Source organism: Ambystoma mexicanum, chromosome 6q, assembly GCF_040938575.1.
Source record: "Ambystoma mexicanum isolate Mex_15411 chromosome 6q, UKY_AmexF1_1, whole genome shotgun sequence".
Classification (NCBI taxonomy): domain Eukaryota; kingdom Metazoa; phylum Chordata; class Amphibia; order Caudata; family Ambystomatidae; genus Ambystoma; species Ambystoma mexicanum.
The window spans coordinates 446,263,715-446,281,998 of record NC_090937.1 but is presented as its reverse complement, the minus strand read 5'-3'; the positions used below and the strand labels follow the sequence as shown (position 1 = coordinate 446,281,998).

Genomic DNA, 18,284 nt, shown 5'->3' with positions numbered 1-18,284 from the left:
GCATTTGATTGCGATGAAACGACCCTCCCGGCATCGTAGTGTCTAAAACCTGGGGATTCAGGTCTTTTGCGAAAAGAATGGTGGTGCCTCCCTTCTTGGTGCCGTTGGAAGATAGGAATTGTAGAGGAAAAAGTCTGCTGCGCAGGCGGGAGAAGTCCACCAGGATCAGGTGAGTTTCTTGCAGGAAAGCTACTGAGGCTTCGTCGTCCTGTAGCCTTTGCAGGATGGCTTTCCTTTTCAGAGGGGAATTTGGGCCCCTGCCATTTAGGGTGGTGAACTTCAGTTTTAAATGTGGGGACTTGCTCTTCGAGCTCCCTTGCCGCGAGAGGGGGGTTAGAGGGGAAAGTCAAGTCAGCTATAGTCGTGCGAGGTAAGCTGCTTTGGGTTCTCCTCAGGCTGAGGTTTTTCAAATAGCCTCCAACGGGAGGTACAAACTTTTAACATAGGCCTCCAACAGGGGGCCAGAATTGCGACCAGGGGGACCGGTTTTGAAGTATCAGTACATCCCCCAGCCACCCAGGCTGTCGTCAGCCAACGTAGTTGAATTTCACGCCAAGGGTAAAGCAATGACATCCACCCTGGAGGAGGGCATGGACCGCATGGGGCCCGCAGCAAGCTTAGGCAAGCAGGGTTCCAGTGTCATGTGTTCATCAGGCATTCTGCTGATCTACATTTAGGCTTACGGCTTCTCTGCACTCTTGTGCAGGGGTGTACCCAGGCCTAGGGGAAGCTGTGCCCAGATCGGGACTCTTTCGGCCAGGGGAAGAGGACCCCGCGCCCCCAGGGAGCAAGGACGTAAGATTGATGCTGCATCGTCGAGATGGCTGATGGTTCGTGGGGTGCCATTGTGCGAGAATTGTAAGGCTGTCGGAAAGAGCCACTGGTAGCGGATCTGCTGGTCCGTAGGAAGAGCGTGAGTGGGCGCAGCACTCTGCGCTTCTGCAGGGTCAGGGGGGAGAGGTCCTGGAAGATTTGGAGAGGAGAGCCCTGGAAGGATAGATTGTCGCGTGTGCGACCTATCGCTGAGATGGCCTCTTTGGTATAAAAATGGACTCTTGTGATTACATCCGGGGGGAGTCCGAGTCGGTTCCTCAACGAGGGTGCAGTCTGTGGGTGCGATCAAGTAGAAGTTAAGTGTCATCTAGGTTCGGCAGCAACGACTGGAAGAAATTGCCCACGTACTCGGGTAGCTCCTTGTCGGGGATTGAGGAAGGCACTCCTCGGATGCGCAAGTTATTGCGGTGGCAGCGATTATCCAGATCGTCCTGCTTGTTCTCGAGGATCTCGGTTCTATCCTTTAAGGACCAGATTGTGCGTTGCACTTCCGCCAGCGAGTTGGAGTGTTCTTGGGCTAGGTCTTCGGATTCCCCCATCCTGTGTTCAATATCACTGACCCTTTGCTCCGTTTGTTCTAGCTTTGCAGTAAATTCCGACATGCAGGATCTAAACTCTGCTTTGATATCGGATATAAAGGCTTGGAGGTCCTCTTTGGTTGCGAGAGATCCTCTCTCTTCTGGTGCTTTTTAGGGCGTGAGTTTTGGCGGGTCTGCTTTCTACCCCTTTTCCGCTGGCAGGAGCATGGTGGAAATATCTGCTGATTTAGGAAGTTTCAGAGACTTAGCCATGGTGCGTGGTGGGGGGCGACTCCAGCAAAGATTAAGCGAGGTTATGGTCATCGGCTGGTGGGTGAGGTTCTAGTTGATCCGTGGAGGGTCCCAAGGTGCCAGCTGGGGGACCACGCTGTCTTGTTGTGGTGGTAGCGGGGGAGTGTGGTGAGCCTGAGCGCTCCAGGAAGGGGGCTGGTAGGATGAGCTTGTCAGGTCCTTTGCTATGGTGGAGAAGAGGATAGCAAGCAGGAAAGGGAGAAAGGGGGGACTCCCAAGCTTATGATGGCCGTTGATGCTCTGCTCGTCGATTGCTGAGACCTCCCGGGGAGCCAGCAAGGTAGTTAGGCCACACCGATCAGTTGATGATAGTGGGTGGGCAGGGGTGCCCCAGGAAGCTGAGGGAGGTGGCGTTGCCAGCTGGGGCTGGGGAAGTTCTGGGGCTCCAAGAACCCGAGGAAGGAGTAGTTTAGGCTCTCGGGGGAGAGGGAGGCAGGTCCAGTGCTCCTTGGCGGCCCAGTTCACATCCTTCAGTGGCGAGGTCCCCTGGAGGGGTCTGGGGGGCTCCGGGCCAAGCGGGCGGCCTACTTAGGCGTGTGTTGGGCCCCTCATGGATCGCTTCACCACCCTTGGTGATTGGGGTAAGCACGCCGCCCTGGAAGGAGCAGATGGAGGCACTTTCCTATCAGGTTACCATAGGGGGGAGCAGGGAAGGTGGAGGCTGCCCTGAAGCTGCAGCGTAGGCGGGGGGTGGAGGGTGAGCAGCGGTGGGTACAATCGTCCTGCACCTGGGTGGGTGGTAGGGAGGGAGGACCCCAGGTGATTCTCACCTTGCGTGGGGGGGCCACAGCCTCGTACCCAGTGCCGGGGCTCTGTGACCGATGGGAGTGCTAACTGTGGAGTCCCAAGAGCGAAGCGCAGTCCGGGGCCAAAGCAGCACAACGGAAGCAATCCAGAGCCCCCGGTGGCTCCCAGCACGCCAGGTGTGAAGCCGCAACGATAGGGCGCCGCTGCCCGCAGAGGCTTCCTTTCTCGGATTCCATGGCCGCTTCAGCAATCAATGGCTTGGCTCCCCACCAGGAGCCTTGCCACTCCGCTGCGTTCTCCTCCTCCTCCTCACACCTCCCGGGGGGGCGGTACCCTGCTGGCCAAGACCGCGTGGTGCCGTTGGAAAAAGTAGGCTCCAGGGGCGATGCTCCAGGGTGGCGGCAGGCAGACACCGGGGTCCCTGGGCTATGGATCCGTCTCCGGAAGGGCAGGAGACCCCCCGGCAGAGAGAGCAGGTGAGTCGAGGGGCGCCGGTGGGGCCGAGGAAAGTTGGAGGCATTGGGAACAGAGCTGCCGCTCCTGCAGGGTGTACTCCGCAAGGTCTGGGTCAGGCTTCATCCGGGCCTCAAGCTAGGACGCGTCTGCCGACAAGGCACCGCTTGTTGGGAGGGTGCTGTCAGGCACCGCGGGCGAGGCTGGAATGACTGGAGCCAAAATGGGCAGCTAGATGCTCATAGAGACGGGGCCGATGCAGCGCGCCCGCCATTTTGGGGCTGCCTTGCGGTCGTCGTCGGCAAACACCTCTGCTGTGTTTTCAGGGAACCCCTATGCGTTTTGAGCCAGGATTGCAGGTATTAAGGCTTCCAGCATTCCGCAGCCTGGATCAGACGTTCAAGAGGCTGGGCCATAGCAGGAACTGGTAATTTTCAGTGAATGCTGCAGGGTCCCATGCAGAGGCCATTAGAGGAGCAGCCACATCGCTTGCACTCCAGGCCACTACCCTATTAAATGGCTCTTAAGGCCACTGATAAGCCAGAACTATTGCATAGGAGTACAGCCCACCTCAAAGACCTCACACTACAAAAAAGAAAACTAGAATCATTATGGTGCCACACCCCTTCGGATGAAAACAAGGTGCAACTGACCCACTTGCAAATAACTACAAAAAGGAAATAATTCACACGAAAAAAGACCTCTATAATGAAAGAATATCCAATTCCAGATCTAATACTAAGGAACTTTTCGTGATCCTCTGGGAACTGGAATCCCCCATTCCTCCCCTAGACAATGCACCTAAGGACAAACTATGGCGCAATAGCATTCAGAATGCCTTAACTAACAAAATAACTTCACTCCAAATTAAGATTGCCAATAAAAAAGCCTCCCTGTCTCCCACTGAGCCCCAACCCACTAACCCTATCGAATTCACGAGCCCTATAGAACCATTCAGTTTCACCAAAGAATCTATCCAGGAAACTGAAAAAATTTATTTTGTCCCTGAAACCTACCAACTGCCCCGCCCAAATAATCAAAGATGCAGCGCATGACCTAGCGCCATTCATCTCAAAACTAATCAATGCTTAATTCATGTCAAACACTATCCCAAGCAACCTAAAAGAGTCCTGGGTTTTACCTTTGCTAAAATAAACAGACTCTGGACCCCTCTATCCCAACAAATTACAGGCCCATCACCACAGTGGCCTTTCTCCTTAAAATAATCGACAGAGTAGCATACTTGCAAATACAGAACTACCTTGAAGTCAACCACCTCCTAGGCTTCCGCCAATCCGGCTTCAGGCCACAACATGGCACGGAAACAGCATTAATCGACTTAGAAACACAAATTGATGAGCTCAAGGACAAAGGGAAAACTGCCATGCTGCTTCTCCTTGACTTGTCGGCGGCTTTCGACTTTGTGGACCACGAAGTTCTGTGCAAACACCTAGCCTCAGCGGCCCACTTCTGGAAGGATGCAATAACATGGGCCCAAGTCCTTCTTAGAAAACAGAACAATGAGAGTCTTCTCTCCTTCGGCATCGGCAGATCCCATCCAGGCTACATGTGGTTCTTGTGTATTGCCAACTATGTACAATATATTTACCAAGCCTCTATTTGACAAATTGGACAGACAGGGTGTTGCCTACATAAATTACGCAGATGACACCCAGATCCTCATCCTCCTTTCGGGCAATTTCGACAAGGATACGGCCTTGGTAAATAAAATATACCTCCTCATTCAGGCATGGATGGCATCCCATTGCCTCTGCCTGAACTACGACAAAACAGAGATCCAGATTCTCAGATCTGCTGCCAACTTAAAAAAACTGAATTCAAACTATTCAGCCTTTAACATAGACGGAAACACAATCAAGGCAGTCAAAGAAGTAAAACCCTAGGCTTTTACCTCGATTCCACCCTAACCCTAAGGAAACAGGTAAATTCCATGATTGATTGATTGATTGATATTTTATTTCTATCTCGCTCGTACACAAGTGTTTCAGAGCGCGACAAGGCATGGGAGGGGAACAGGGGAGAACAAAACAGCTATTTTACTAGGCCCAGTGACATTGAGAACGGGCAAGTGCATGGAGAAGGGGAGGGGAAAGGTGCATGGAAGGGGGGAGAGGTGGAAAGTGCGAAGCAGAGGAGAAACAGATAAATAACAATAAATAAATAATAAAGGCAACAAACCAAGCCTACCTCAGCTTTAGGCGTAATAACCTGAACTGGCTGCGCTCCAATGACACATGCTCCCTACTGGACCTAACCTTCGATGTATATACTTCTGTACCTGCTTTATATACCCTACTGCACCTTTTTGATGTATCTCCTTTATATATTTCCTGACTCCTTACTGTATTTCATTGTGTAACTAAGCTGTAAGTATTCTTGTACGTTGTTGCGCCCAGTTACCTACGGGTTCGGTGCGCAGTACAAATCATTAAACAAACAAACAGCTAGGAGGGAGATGGCATGCAAGGCAGGACACACTGTTAGTGGTTGTTCAGTTATTTACCCACCCATTGACTGCTAATGGCCATGCTAAACCTTGTGGGTATCCCTGGCCCAAACGCATTCTCCTGAGATCTCTTTGAGCTAGCTCTATTAAGCAGTAACATTAGATTTTGGCCTGCCAGTTTTGTGTCTGAGAAGTCTGCTGGCAGGTAATTGCTCAATTGGAGCTGTAAATACACTATTGGTGTAATGATACCTGTTCCTTGCATTGAAGTCCTGTTAAAAACAAGCACTGACAAAGCCAACAGTTTTGGCATGTGCATGGGTATTAGATAGACATTGCCAGGGACTGCCATCTGTCCAGGTAATCACAGCATTTTCCTGCTTTTTCCATTTTATGGCTATTTCGACAGTTCCTGACAAATGCCTATCTCATGCCTACAAAGATTACAACATTGTTGGCTTTGCCAATACGTGTTGTCATTGTTTTAAAAAACTCGAGTTGTCCCAGTAGGCAATGCAAAAATTCTATTTCTGATGAGGTCATGGCAGTTTATAGAAAATACCTACAATAATTTATTGGACGCCCACCCATAGCAGGATCATAAATAATATTGAAAAATGTTACAGAAGCCATACGTGTTGGTTTGTCTAATGCTTGTTTTCAAAATAGTAGGAACATTTAGTTAGGCCAACTTGTCTATGTTTTTCCTAAATTGTATGGGATGTTTATGCCCTATCTTAATGTTAAGCCTCTGCAGTGAAGCCCCCGATAAGCCTATGCCCCAGGTTACTGTCAGAGACTACGGAACATTACAAATACACCGAAAATAGTTATCTTTATGTCTGTCTGCATAACGTTAACCCTTCTGTAACATGTTCTTGTTTTAGTTGGTAGATAAGCTGAATACCAATACAGACATGGAAGAAGTCATGAATGATTACAACATGGTAAGCCTTGACCGTCTTTTCTTCATCTGCGTACCTCATTTCTGCTAACTCCTTGCCTTATATTGAATATTTAAAAAAAAGTCCTCCTTCCCTTGATGGTGGAGGTGCACTTCCATGCTATTGACTCACCCATTTTTTTGTTAAGAAGTGATGCTTTCTAGTGACTTGTTTAGCATCTGAATATGCACACTCTGTATGGGGGTTGATGTAGGGAAGTTAACCTACTTTCCACTACTGTATGATGATGATATGGCATTTGTAACGCGCCTATACACAAGTGTTTCAAGGCGCGACGAGGCAGGGAGGGGGGAACAAGGGGAAGACAGATAACGACCTACTAGGCCAGGTGTCATTCAGACCGCGCAAGTGCAGGGGGAGGGGGAAGGGAAAAGTGCAAGGGGAAGGGGAGGGGGGAAGTGCAGTACAAGTAAGTAGAATAAAGTAAATAAATAGGGCCAGCTGGTGGCAAGTGCAAGGTAAGTGCAGACAAGTGCTGGGGAAGGGGGGGCTGTAGGGATACAGAAACAGTCATATTAGTCATAGTAATATTGAAATACTGTTTGGCAGTAACACTATGTAGAGAATGGAGTGTAGACCTAAAACACATTCTGGCATCAGCTAGTCAAGTAATATTCAGAGAAGTAGAGCTATAGATGGCCCTCCAGGACTTAAATTAAAATGCATTTGCTATACTATCTTTTACAAATATGCATTTATTGTGGGAGCTTGACGATATAGAGATATTGAATAGGAGCAATGTAAATGTGTAGTGATGGCAGCATAGGGGATGTTTATGGCAACACTTAAGAATTAGAAGCGGGTTCAGTCATATTTTGCTGATGCACTAAAGGTTTTAAGTTTCTTTATTCAGTGTGTTCAACATCAGATATGAGTAAACATACCCTTTTCTTTTATGTCATCGCAGCTGAAGTCTCATAACGACAGAGAAGCGCAAAGCATGGATGTCATTTTTACAGAGCGGCAAGCGTAAGTTTATTATATCTTCCCCTAATGCATACAATTAGGAAGACTATTATTCAAATATATGATGTACTTGGCTGCATACTTTATCTTACAGTACTAATGATAGCTACAAATCTTAAAGTGAGTGTCCAGATGCCAAGATGAATTGTATGAATGATAAAAAGTAAAGTTTCAAAATTTGAATCAACTTCATAGTCCCTCTGCTCAACAACATTATGGTTACAGAGGATTACTGTAGCTGACTTGTGTCTGTGTGGGAATAAAATGACTAGACAAGAAGAGATACATTTCTCATGTTTCATGGTAGGATCAGATTGGCTGCAATGCTCATTTGTGGTGTTCAATGCCTACATGCAGTCACAGTACCTCTTTTCAAAAACATTGTCACCTGGTATGTCAAAACTCATCCTTCATGCTTTAAAAAAAATCTAATTTATAACCATAAAGATTGATGTAAAAATGTTCATAGATTTTGATTTAAATATGGTGGTCCGATTGGGAGCATTCAGTATTTATGTTTCAGCATGTTCTTCTTAGTGTGGGCATTTATATCAAGGATTGAATGAATATCAGAAATGAAAAGAAATCCTAAGAGTACACTTGATGCACAGTATGGCAGAAAGATCTTTTGACATAAATACTTGCGATTTACATTCATGCAGAGAGCCTCAGATTTGTCTTAGCTCCCTCAATTAAGTGCTGTTTGATAAACTCAATAAGCAGTACCCAGGTTGTCACGTGCAAACAGACCAGATCCCAACCTACCCTAAAACTGCATGTTGCTCAAAATACATGTCTCCCTTCTTTGATTCTGTATCCCATATCCTAATCTCTTCCTCAATCATTTCTATCAACACACGAGCTGCACTGCCTGCTAGCATTGATCCTTTTATGAAAAATAATCTCTCATCTCAGAAAAGTGCTACTTAATTGTTCATCCTAATTTGTCTCTTCTGAAAGCTTCAAACTTTCTTTAGCACCGTTCTAACGACTAGTGGGGTAGGTTGATTGTGATGTGAAACCCCCTTTAATCAATACATATATGCTTATTATAAGGGGAAGAATTGGGAAAAATAGTGATTGGGTACTGAAGCAGTGGGTGAACAACGCATAGAGATCATAATAATGCTAGACACCACCAAATATCTGCTGAAGACTAACCCAATAGTGGTTAAAAAGAAGCTCTGGTGTAAGGATTGGATTGAAACTGAAACGAGGAATAAAAGGTATACTGGAAACCAAATCTCTGAACCTGTTACCGAAATATTTGATCAAATTCCCTAGCCCGTATCACTGTGATTTGTTTATGCAATATCAGATGAATTTATTTCACACCAAAGAAGTTTTAAAATCACGAAATAAGGGACGAATGTAGACTCTGCAATAATCTAAAGGAGACTTTAAAGCATATAACCCTGTTTTGTCAGTTTTTGAATAGTATAAGAACAAATTACTTGGGTGAATTTATTGCAGACACATCGTCACTGAATGCGGATGAATGGTGGGAGTTTTTGTGTTGGGGCAAAGAATTCGAACTGATATTTGCACTAACAAAATATTTTGATGACATTCTTAAATCTAGTTTATTGGGACATTTTTGCATATCCTAATAATGGGGTTCTAAGAACCAGGTATTGATTTTATTATGTTTTTATATTTGTGTTTGCATGGAATGCTTTTATCAATTGGGCCAGGAGGATGGTTCAGGTGCAACGTGCTTGTCTTGGAAGCAAGACAACGCATGGCAACACAGGTTCGAATCCCGGTCTCGTGCTTAGAAACTGGTCGCTGGTATTAAGTGCGTTATAAAAGAACAATTATAATTATAATTGCATACATTCTGAATGTTAGTTTTGTCATACTTGATGATTTTGTGAAAATTGTATTTATGTTTTTGATGGTAAAGGTTTGTAATAAACCAAATACCAATAAAATACATTTTAAAAGAATATATATATGCCTATTTCAGTGGGGTAGAATGTATAAGAATTGATGCTGTTGTGAGCCTATGTTTCTGTTGTTCGGCTCTTCCTCCTTCCCAATTGATTGGGACAGTCTGCATCAGACGGTAAGTCAGAAATGCTGGCAAAAAAGCTGCCACTTTAAGAAAGCATTTGAATGCAGGGCCTGTATGCTTGTGAATACGTCTGCATGCCAGCCCAGCCTTCTACCTGTGCGTCACCAACTGCCTGTCAAAGAACATCATTGCTGGACTTGAATTTGGATAGCATCAGGCAATAGAGTCAGCGTTAGTTCATACAGTGCAAGAAAAACATCAAACACACTAACTCCGCCTGACAAAAGAAGCTCTTATTACCAAGATTCAAAACACTTATGTAGGTTTTTTCACCTGCAAAATAACTAAAATATACTTTTGGCTGTCTTAGACATTATGTCCCATTCTAGTATGATTCTAATTATATTTGCCCTTGGAGATGTTGCTATCTCAGGAATGTCCTATCGCTTGCTCATACTTTTCTATCTAGTGCGGTAAACCAGAAGTAAGACTCAGATCAGAGGACATGATTCAACACTGAACTTTTATTTAAATTAAAGAAAATGCCTCCCTATTGCTAAAAGAGGGTTTCCCTGCCTAACAACTAAAACTAAGGTGCTTGTCGGGATGTCAAACAACTCAAAACAGTCCCCTGTCCTAACCAGTCCCTCTAACTGGCCCTACCACTAGATAAAAAGGAAACAGAAATTGAGACAAAATATGTTCTCACTGGAGGTCAACAATGCCTCCTAGCTGAACCCCTCTCCTGCAGATGATCTTCAAAATCAAATGCTTGTCCCAGGTGTGAGAAACTCATGGTGGCAACAAGTAAGACAGACACAAGTGATCACAGTGTGTTTATTGAACAATGAATGCTGTATGCAGGTTAGAAAAATGCCTAATCTAAACCTAATTATAAGATGGGAGCAAGCGTCGACCATCAAATGAAAAATAAGGCAGTCCTAGTGGCGTTGTGTCAAATAAAAAGGGCCTATACTAACAAACCTATTGCCAAACCTTACAACTAATACAAAAAGGGTGTGTCATGCCTGCGCCATGGGCGCATACATTGGCGATCAATATGGACAAATTGTTATTCATTTATCTACAGAAAACTCTTGGATCAACCGCTATTCACTATTTGGACTTTATTTCCCATTTGCGAGACTTTGGTGCTTTTTTATTTTTCCCAAAAAACTACACTTACCATAATGCACTTCGCTATAACCATCTATTCCTGGCTATTCCTATTTTTCTTCATCAGAACTACAATCCCCAGAAGCCCTAGGGATTTGCTCTGCTTCCACCAGCTCAGGAACAGAGAGGGAGGTGGTCGATTGTCTGCAGGTGTGCTGAGCCAGGTGCAATCAATTAGCCTGCCTCTGTGCTGGGCTGGGCAGTATAAAAGCTGCTGCCTGCGAGAGCTCAGTCTCTTGCATTGAGAGTCCTTCCGGCTCCTTTTTGCTTCGAGCTACAATCTTTGTATGCTGTTTCCTGCTTTCACCTGCTTTTTGTTCCAGTGCCCTGGCGGGCTCCTGCCTTGTAGTCTGCTACACCCTGCTGCCTACAGCCCTAGCCTTTTGGGCTCCCTGCCTCAGCCCTGCTCCTCTGGGCGTCCTGCCTTGCAGCCTGCTACACCCTGCTGCCTACAGCCCTAGCCTTTTGGGCTCCCTGCCTCAGCCCTGCTCCTCTGGGCGTCCTGCCTTGCAGCCTGCTACACCCTGCTGCCTACAGCCCTAGCCTTTTGGGCTCCCTGCCTCGGCCCTGCTCTTCCAGGCTCCTGCCTTGCAGCTGATCACGCTCTGCTGCCTTCCAGCCTCCGCCCTTGCCCTGCCGGGCTCTCCACATTGCAGCCGATCACGCTCTGCTGCCTTCCAGCCTCCGCCCTTGCCCTGCCGGGCTCTCCACATTGCAGCCGATCACGCTCTGCTGCCTTCCAGCCTCCGCCCTTGCCCTGCCGGGCTCTCTACATTGCAGCCGATCACGCTCTGCTGCCTTCCAGACTCCGCCCTTGCCCTGCCGGGCTCTCTACATTGCAGCCGATCACGCTCTGCTGCCTTCCAGCCTCCGCCCTTGCCTTGCCGGGCTCTCTACATTGCAGCTGATCACGCTCTGCTGCTTTCCAGCCTCAGCCCCTGTCCTCTGGGCTCCCTGCTCCACAGCCTGCCTCACTCCGGCTGCCTACAGCCCTTGTCCTCTGGGCTCCCTGCTCTGCAGCCTGCCTCACTCCGGCTGCCTACAGCCCTTGTCCTCTGGGCTTCCTACTTTGCAGCTGATCAAGCTCCGCTGCTTACTACCTACCTTTTTCCGCTGGGTTCTCGGCCTAGCAGCCCTCTACAGTCCTCTGCAACCTTCTACGGTCAGCGGCCCTGCCCCTCAGGGCTCACTCCTTGCTGCCCGGCCCTTCTGGGTTCCTTGCCGTGCAGCCTGCTTTACTCTGCTGCCCTAAGCCCTTTCCCTCTGGGCGCTCTACCTTACAGCCCTGCTCCTGTGGGCTTGCTTATTGCTTTCCTGCTCCTCTGAGCTCTCAACCTTGTTCCTTACTGTCCTCTGCTATCCAATCCTGTTACACGACTTTCCCTTCATTTCCTTCTGCTAGTTTGCTATCGACCTCCTTTTCCTGGATTTGTCTGTAAGTATCTTCTCTTGTACTGTTTGTAGACCCTTTTGTACAGAGCTTGTCTGTTGGTTCCCATCAGTCAACCTCTGCCCCTTCCCTTGTCTCGTTTCTACATTACAGACACCCATAGCTGCTGTTCCAAGCCATGAGCAAACAGCGTGGGCCTCTGTTATAGCAAACTGTGCAGAAGGCTAGAGTTTTCCTAAGGTTCGTGGAATACTCTTTTCCTATATCTGCATACACCCCAAGAGGGAATTCATTCTGTACCTTTTTCCTTGTTACTCTTGCCTACTCTTCGTTCTCTTTCCTTTCAGCTGTGTGTGTACTTATCTGTCTACTTTATTTTGGCACAACCACCCAACAGAGTGCCATCCCTGACTGGGTGTAGTATAATTCTACAGAAAAGAAAGAAGTGTTCTCAAATAACATGTCAGCATGGGTAGCCTGGGTCTCCCTTCCCCACATTTTGGACACTGGGTAAGATGGGAGCTTGGAGCATTAAACAGTCTCGGGCTTCTCCAGAACAACAGTTCTAATGGCAGCTCTAAGGACCGCCGATAGCTAAGTCTTGTTTTCTTGAAAGTCTCTTGCCTTCGAAGACCTGACGTATGCAACTAACAAAACAAATACACAGTCTCTGTTCCATGGGCTTTGGGTGACCACTTTCACTCCGGGATTCCCCTCTTCCGGGTGCAAATCCCTAGAAAGTTCTTTAATGATATCAAGACACCGGATAGCTATGTTTTCCCACTTTTGAGGGCCTCTCCGGTTCCAAAATAAAGTTCCTCTAACAAATTAATGTCACGCTCACCTGATTCCCACGGAGGCGCAGGTCTGGCTTCGAGTGCTGATGCTTCTTCGATGGTGAAGCGCAGGACTCTGAAGATGGACAGGAAGGGCCCCTCTACTCTGGCTTTTCTGGCTCGCAGGAATATTCCCCTGTGCGTGAAAAGAGAGTATTACCTACTGACGGAATAATGCTCAAGCCTCCCACTCCCTTCCAACCCTCCACGATACCCTTCCACGATTCCCCGTGAAGTCTCACCTTAGGGTCTGTAAGGATGAGTTCTCCATCCTGCTTCTGATGCAGGGGCGCGTTGAAACCCAGTTACTTCACTGGATTGAGGTTTGATGGGAGTTCGAAATAAGCTTGACTATTCAGATGAGGCGTTGTAAGAGTTCTGTTGCAAGTTCAAAAGTTCAAGCTTAATAATAATGTTCATTGTCTTATTGCAGCAAGCGCTAATGCTAATGTCTTTTTCCCCTTAGGGGCCGGGGTTCGGAATGCCGGAGATATGGCGCCGACCCGAAGTGAAACGTGCAGTTCCAGTAAATGACAGGTAAGTTCTGGATGAGCGTTCAGGTAATGTCTTTGCATTCGCTCATTCAATGTCCTTGTCTTTTTTCCCCATAGGGGCCGGGGTCCGGAATGCCAGGAAGCGGCAGGACCCGAAATGCAATGGGAATGACCCAACAGGTAAGTCTTAGAAGGAAACTGAGCCTATCCTATTCCCTTCCTTCTCACCTTGTTTTCTTGCCTTTTTCTCTCTAGGCTCAGGGAAGTGGGTGCGGATCCGGATGATCGCTGCTGAAGATGGAGGCGCCCAGGAAAGGTGAGTGAAATGCAGCGCTGCAGCGATCGAAGCGAAAAGCTTTTAAAATGATGTCTTCCCTTTCAGGATCGTCGGTGTGATGTCTCCGTGATGCAGCATTAGCAGGTAAGGTCTTCTTTCTCTCACCAATTCTCTCTTATCTCCCTTTGCAGGCGACCCAGGATGCTGACAGGCGTGGCTGAAGTCCAGATGCAGGAGCTGACACGGTGAGCGTCCAGCTGCGAGGAGCAGAACAACGCGAAGCATGAGTTGCTGATCGGGCGTGGTTTAAATAGCTTCGGAAGAAGTTCCAGGTATGTATCCTTCCACCGATTAGGTATGTATCCTTCCCCGACCACACCCAAGTGGAAGTAGTCCCACAGGTAAAGTAGTTCCATCCAGGCCTCAAGAGGGCCTGGATGTAGCAGCATGGTCTGCATCAGGTAAGTGCACATTAAAACACTTGAACACATGTCTAGCTTTATGAGCCTGGCGCCTAAGGCGCCAGGACAGGGGTCCAACATGACCCTGGCGCCTAAGGCGCCAGGACTGTGTCCAAAGGGCCCCAGCTTGGGCCCGCTGGCACTTCCCTGGGGGGAATGATGCCTGCCTCTGGGGTTGCTGGGTCGGACCTGGCTCCTTGGAGGTAGGCATCATGACAGTACCCCCCCTCAAGGCCCCCCCCAAGGTTTTTCCCTCCGGGGGTTTTGGCTTGTTCGGAAATCTCCGGTGGAACCTTTGTATTAATCGAGGTGCGTGAACATGGTTACTAGGCTCCCACGATCTCTCCTGAGGTCCATATCCCTTCCAGTCAACAAGATAGAAGAGTTTTGACTTTAACACCTTGGAGTCTAAAATGTCTTTAACTTCGAATTCTAATTCCCCCACAATTTGAACTGGGTCTGGAGGCTTGGAGAGTCGGGTCCCTGGTTGTACTGGCTTCAAAAGTGATGCATGAAAAACTGGATGAATACGCATGTTAGACGGTAAATCCAGTTTAAAGGCCACGGGATTGATTATAGCCTTGATGGGATAAGGTCCTATGAATCTGGGATTGAAGGTTCGCGGGCCCTTGAGGGGTAAATGTTTCATTGCTAGCCATACCTGGTCTCCTACTTGGTAAGGAGGAGTTTTACTTCGGTGCAAATCAGCGTTTTCTTTATACTTTTTCTTGGCTTGCTGTAAATGAGTTGCAGCTTCTTTGAAGGCTCGTGTTATTGTGGAATGCAGATGATTTACTGCGGGCATTTCCAGGGTCAGAGGTGGATCTAGGTCAGAGGTCCGAGGATGGTGACCATACAAAGTATAAAAAGGAGTTTGTCCGGTTCCAGAATGCACTGAGTTGTTGTATGCATATTCTGCGATCCAAAGGATGTCTTTCCAATTTAACTCGGATTGGTGTAACATGCACCGAAGATATTGCTCGAGAGTTTGATTGGTTCTCTCGGTTTGCTTGTCGGTCTGGGGGTGGTGGCTGGTGGATAACCGCACATCTATTTGTGCTAGTTGGCAACACTTCTTCCAAAAATGGGAGATAAATTGACTTCCACGATCCGAGACTAATATGGAAGGGAAACCATGTATGCGAACTATATTCTCCAGAAATTCCTTGGCCAAGGTGGAAGCTGAAGGCAAACCTTTTAAAGGGATAAAGTGGGCCATTTTGGAGAATAGATCCACAATTACAAGGATAGTGTTGTAACCAGCACAAGGAGGCAGGTCAGTTATAAAGTCCATTGACAAGGTGTGCCATGGTGCCGGTGGAATATCCAAGGGTTGAAGTAGGCCGGCTGGCCTTTTCTTTTGACCCTTGTTTTGGGCGCAAATTCCGCAAGACAATACAAAAGACTTCATGTCTTTTCTCCAAGAAGGCCACCAGAAGTGGCGTTTGATTTTTTCCTCCGTTTTAGCGATTCCAGGGTGTCCTTCCATTAATGATTCATGATGATGGGCTATAACAAGTTCTTGCAATTCTTTACTTGGCAGAAACAACCGCTCCTGGAAGTAGGGTAAATCATCCTTAACGGTGTAATGAGGACCCTTTTGACTCCATTCCAGTAAGGCTGAAGAGTCTAGAAGTTGTTTTACTTGCGTTTGGATGTCCTCAATAGTTTGCAATGAAGTTAGGCCTAAGATTCTTTGTTCAGGTATGATTGGCACAGGTTCTAAGCTCGAATTGGGTTCTTCCATGCCAATCCGGGATAAGGCGTCCGCTTTACCATTCTTGCAGCCAGGGCGATAGGTAATTACAAAATCAAATTCCGCAAAGAATAGAGCCCATCGGAGTTGTCGTGAAGATTGAGTTTTGGCCGTCTTTAAATACTGTAAATTTCTGTGGTCCATAATTACGGTGATGGTGTGTCTTGCCCCGAGAAGGTAGTGACGCCAAGCCTTGAAAGCAGATTTAATAGCCAGTAACTCTTTGTCGGTAATTGCGTAGTTGATTTCAGGAGGAGAAAATTTCCTGGACCAAAAGGCCACAGGGTGTAGTTGGTTAGTTTCTGGGTCTCTTTGTCATGATCTTTGCTTCCAAAAGGTCAGGACTTACCCAACTCCATTGGAAGCAGACCCATAACCCCGGTTCCGAGTGCCAGCCAGTCCCAATTGGGACCTTTTGGACCCTGTCCTGGCGCCAGTGGCACCAGGCTCATAAAGATGCCCAGTCCCAGCGCTGGAAGCGCCGGGCTCATAATGCTTGGGTGGACTTACCTGCAGCAGACCATGCTGCTTACTTACCTGCCAGTTGAACCCCTGATCCTCTTCTGTTTGGGACTACTTTTCCTGTTGGGTGGGGCAGGAGCCACTCCCTAGGTTCAGAACACTGGAACTCTTCTGGAAAGCAGGAACTCTTTTCTTACCTAGGCGTGGCTGTGGAAGGAGACACCTAAGCACTACAGGAGGCTATTTAAACCACACCCGATGGATGAATCTTGCTTTGCGTTATTCTGCATCCTCTGCAGCAGAACGCTCATCGTGTCTTCTGCATCTGATCCTGGGCCTAAGGGAAAAAGGCTTACCATCCTGAATCCAGTCTTCAGCAACACCTATAAAGACAAGAAAGAACAGGTTAGCATTACGGTCTTCAGTGACAGCGCTTCTCTTACCTGGTCCATCGGCTGTCACCAACGCCTCGCGCTGCATTCCGGCATCTGAAAGACAAAGGCTTACCTACTCTTCACGTGCTCCGGAGGTCTTCGCACTGCATTCCGGCATCTGAAAGACAAAAGCTTACCAACTCTTCGCACGCTCCGGAGGCCTTCGGCGCTGCATCCCGCATCTGAAAGACAAAAGAAGGTGCGTTTAAAGACATTGGGTAACTTTATTACTCACGTGCCAGTACTCCTTCCCACGCCGAACCCAGTGGGTATTCCGGCACCCTTCAGCAGCTCCGAACTTGTACCTGCAAGATAAAAGGACAGGTAGTGCGCATCGTGAAGCAGGCAACAAGCGCTTACTTACGTGCTTCCAGGCGCTTCTATTCCTCACACGGGTTCCATCCTCAACTCACTTCAGCCCGTCATCCACCATCGCCGGAACCCTGCAAAACAAGAGACATCATTACAAAGACTTTTAAAGACATTTGAAATACTCGGAACTTACCGTTCGTGCAGTAAACGACGGACAGCAGTCCTCTGAGGTCAAGAGGCCTGCACCCTTATCCAGTGAAGAAACTGGTTACGGCACCCTGCCCCGAGGCAGATGGAGAGCTCGGCGTTCACTTACCTAAGGTGAGAGCGTTAACCTTTGGGTTCTACAGGAGAAGAGAAGGGGAAGAAGAGAGAGACACCCAATAACCCCAGTTCATTAATCCCATATTTTCTATCTGCAGACATCTTACTCTTCGGGTCAGACATACAGTGCACAGAGGTCCAGCCCAAAGAGCCAACCGTGTGTTACACATCACCTTCGAAGATACGGTATTCGCCCAGTCAAGACCGGCGCCTCTGCGGGAATCAGGTGAGCGTTACACTCTTTGCGACAGGACAGCTCCCATGGCCGAACTGGATGCGTCGGTTTCCACAATGTAAGGGAGATCTGGGTGCGGGTGCTTCAATACAGGTGCAGAGGTGAATTTGGTTTTCAGGTCCTGAAAGGCTTGTTCGGCCTCAGAGTCCATTCAAAGCGTTTGTTTTTCTTTAGGAGAGCTGTGATGGGTTGGACTGTTCGGGAAAATTCCGGGATGAATGTTCGATAGAAATTGGCGAAGCCGAGCATGCTCTGAACTCCATTCGCCGAGCTAGGAGATGGCCATTTGAGGATGGCGTCCACCTTTCGCGAGTCCATTCGGACTCCTTGAGGTGTCAGGATGAATCCGAGAAACTCAACTTCTGTGGTATGAAAAACGCATTTTTCGAGCTTTGCAAATAGTCTGTGCTGGCGCAATTTCTCAAGAACTGCCCTAACATGTTTTCTGTGATCGGATTCTGAAGAAGAGTACACCAGGATGTCGTCAATATAAACAATGACACAGACATCGATAAGTTCCCGAAGAACATCATTCATAAAGTACTGAAAGGCGGCAGGTGCATTGCACAAACCGAAGGGCATCACCTGATATTCGAAGAGCCCAAATTTGGTGCGGAATGCAGTCTTCCATTCGTCGCCTTCTTTTATTCGCACCAGGTGATAAGCTCCTCGGAGATCTAACTTGGTGTACACACGAGCGTCTTTCACCTGGTCGATAAGCTCAGGGATCAGGGGCAGAGGATAACGATTCTTAATCGTTATTTGATTTAGGGCGCGATAGTCTATAAATGTTCTAAGGTCGCCCTCTTTTTTCGGCACGAAGAACAGAGCTGAGGAGACAGGAGACT

The 18,284-nt window shown here is 47.8% G+C and overlaps 1 protein-coding gene across 1 annotated transcript in view; it reads left to right on the top strand.

The window, feature by feature from the left end:
• Positions 1-18,284, top strand: part of IFT74 (intraflagellar transport 74) — a 1,698,810-nt gene that overhangs the window by 465,138 nt on the left and 1,215,388 nt on the right. The window contains exons 7-8 of the mRNA XM_069630923.1: positions 6,219-6,278; positions 7,204-7,265. Coding sequence (XP_069487024.1) covers positions 6,219-6,278; positions 7,204-7,265 — 122 coding nt within the window. The remainder of the gene's footprint in view (positions 1-6,218; positions 6,279-7,203; positions 7,266-18,284) is intronic.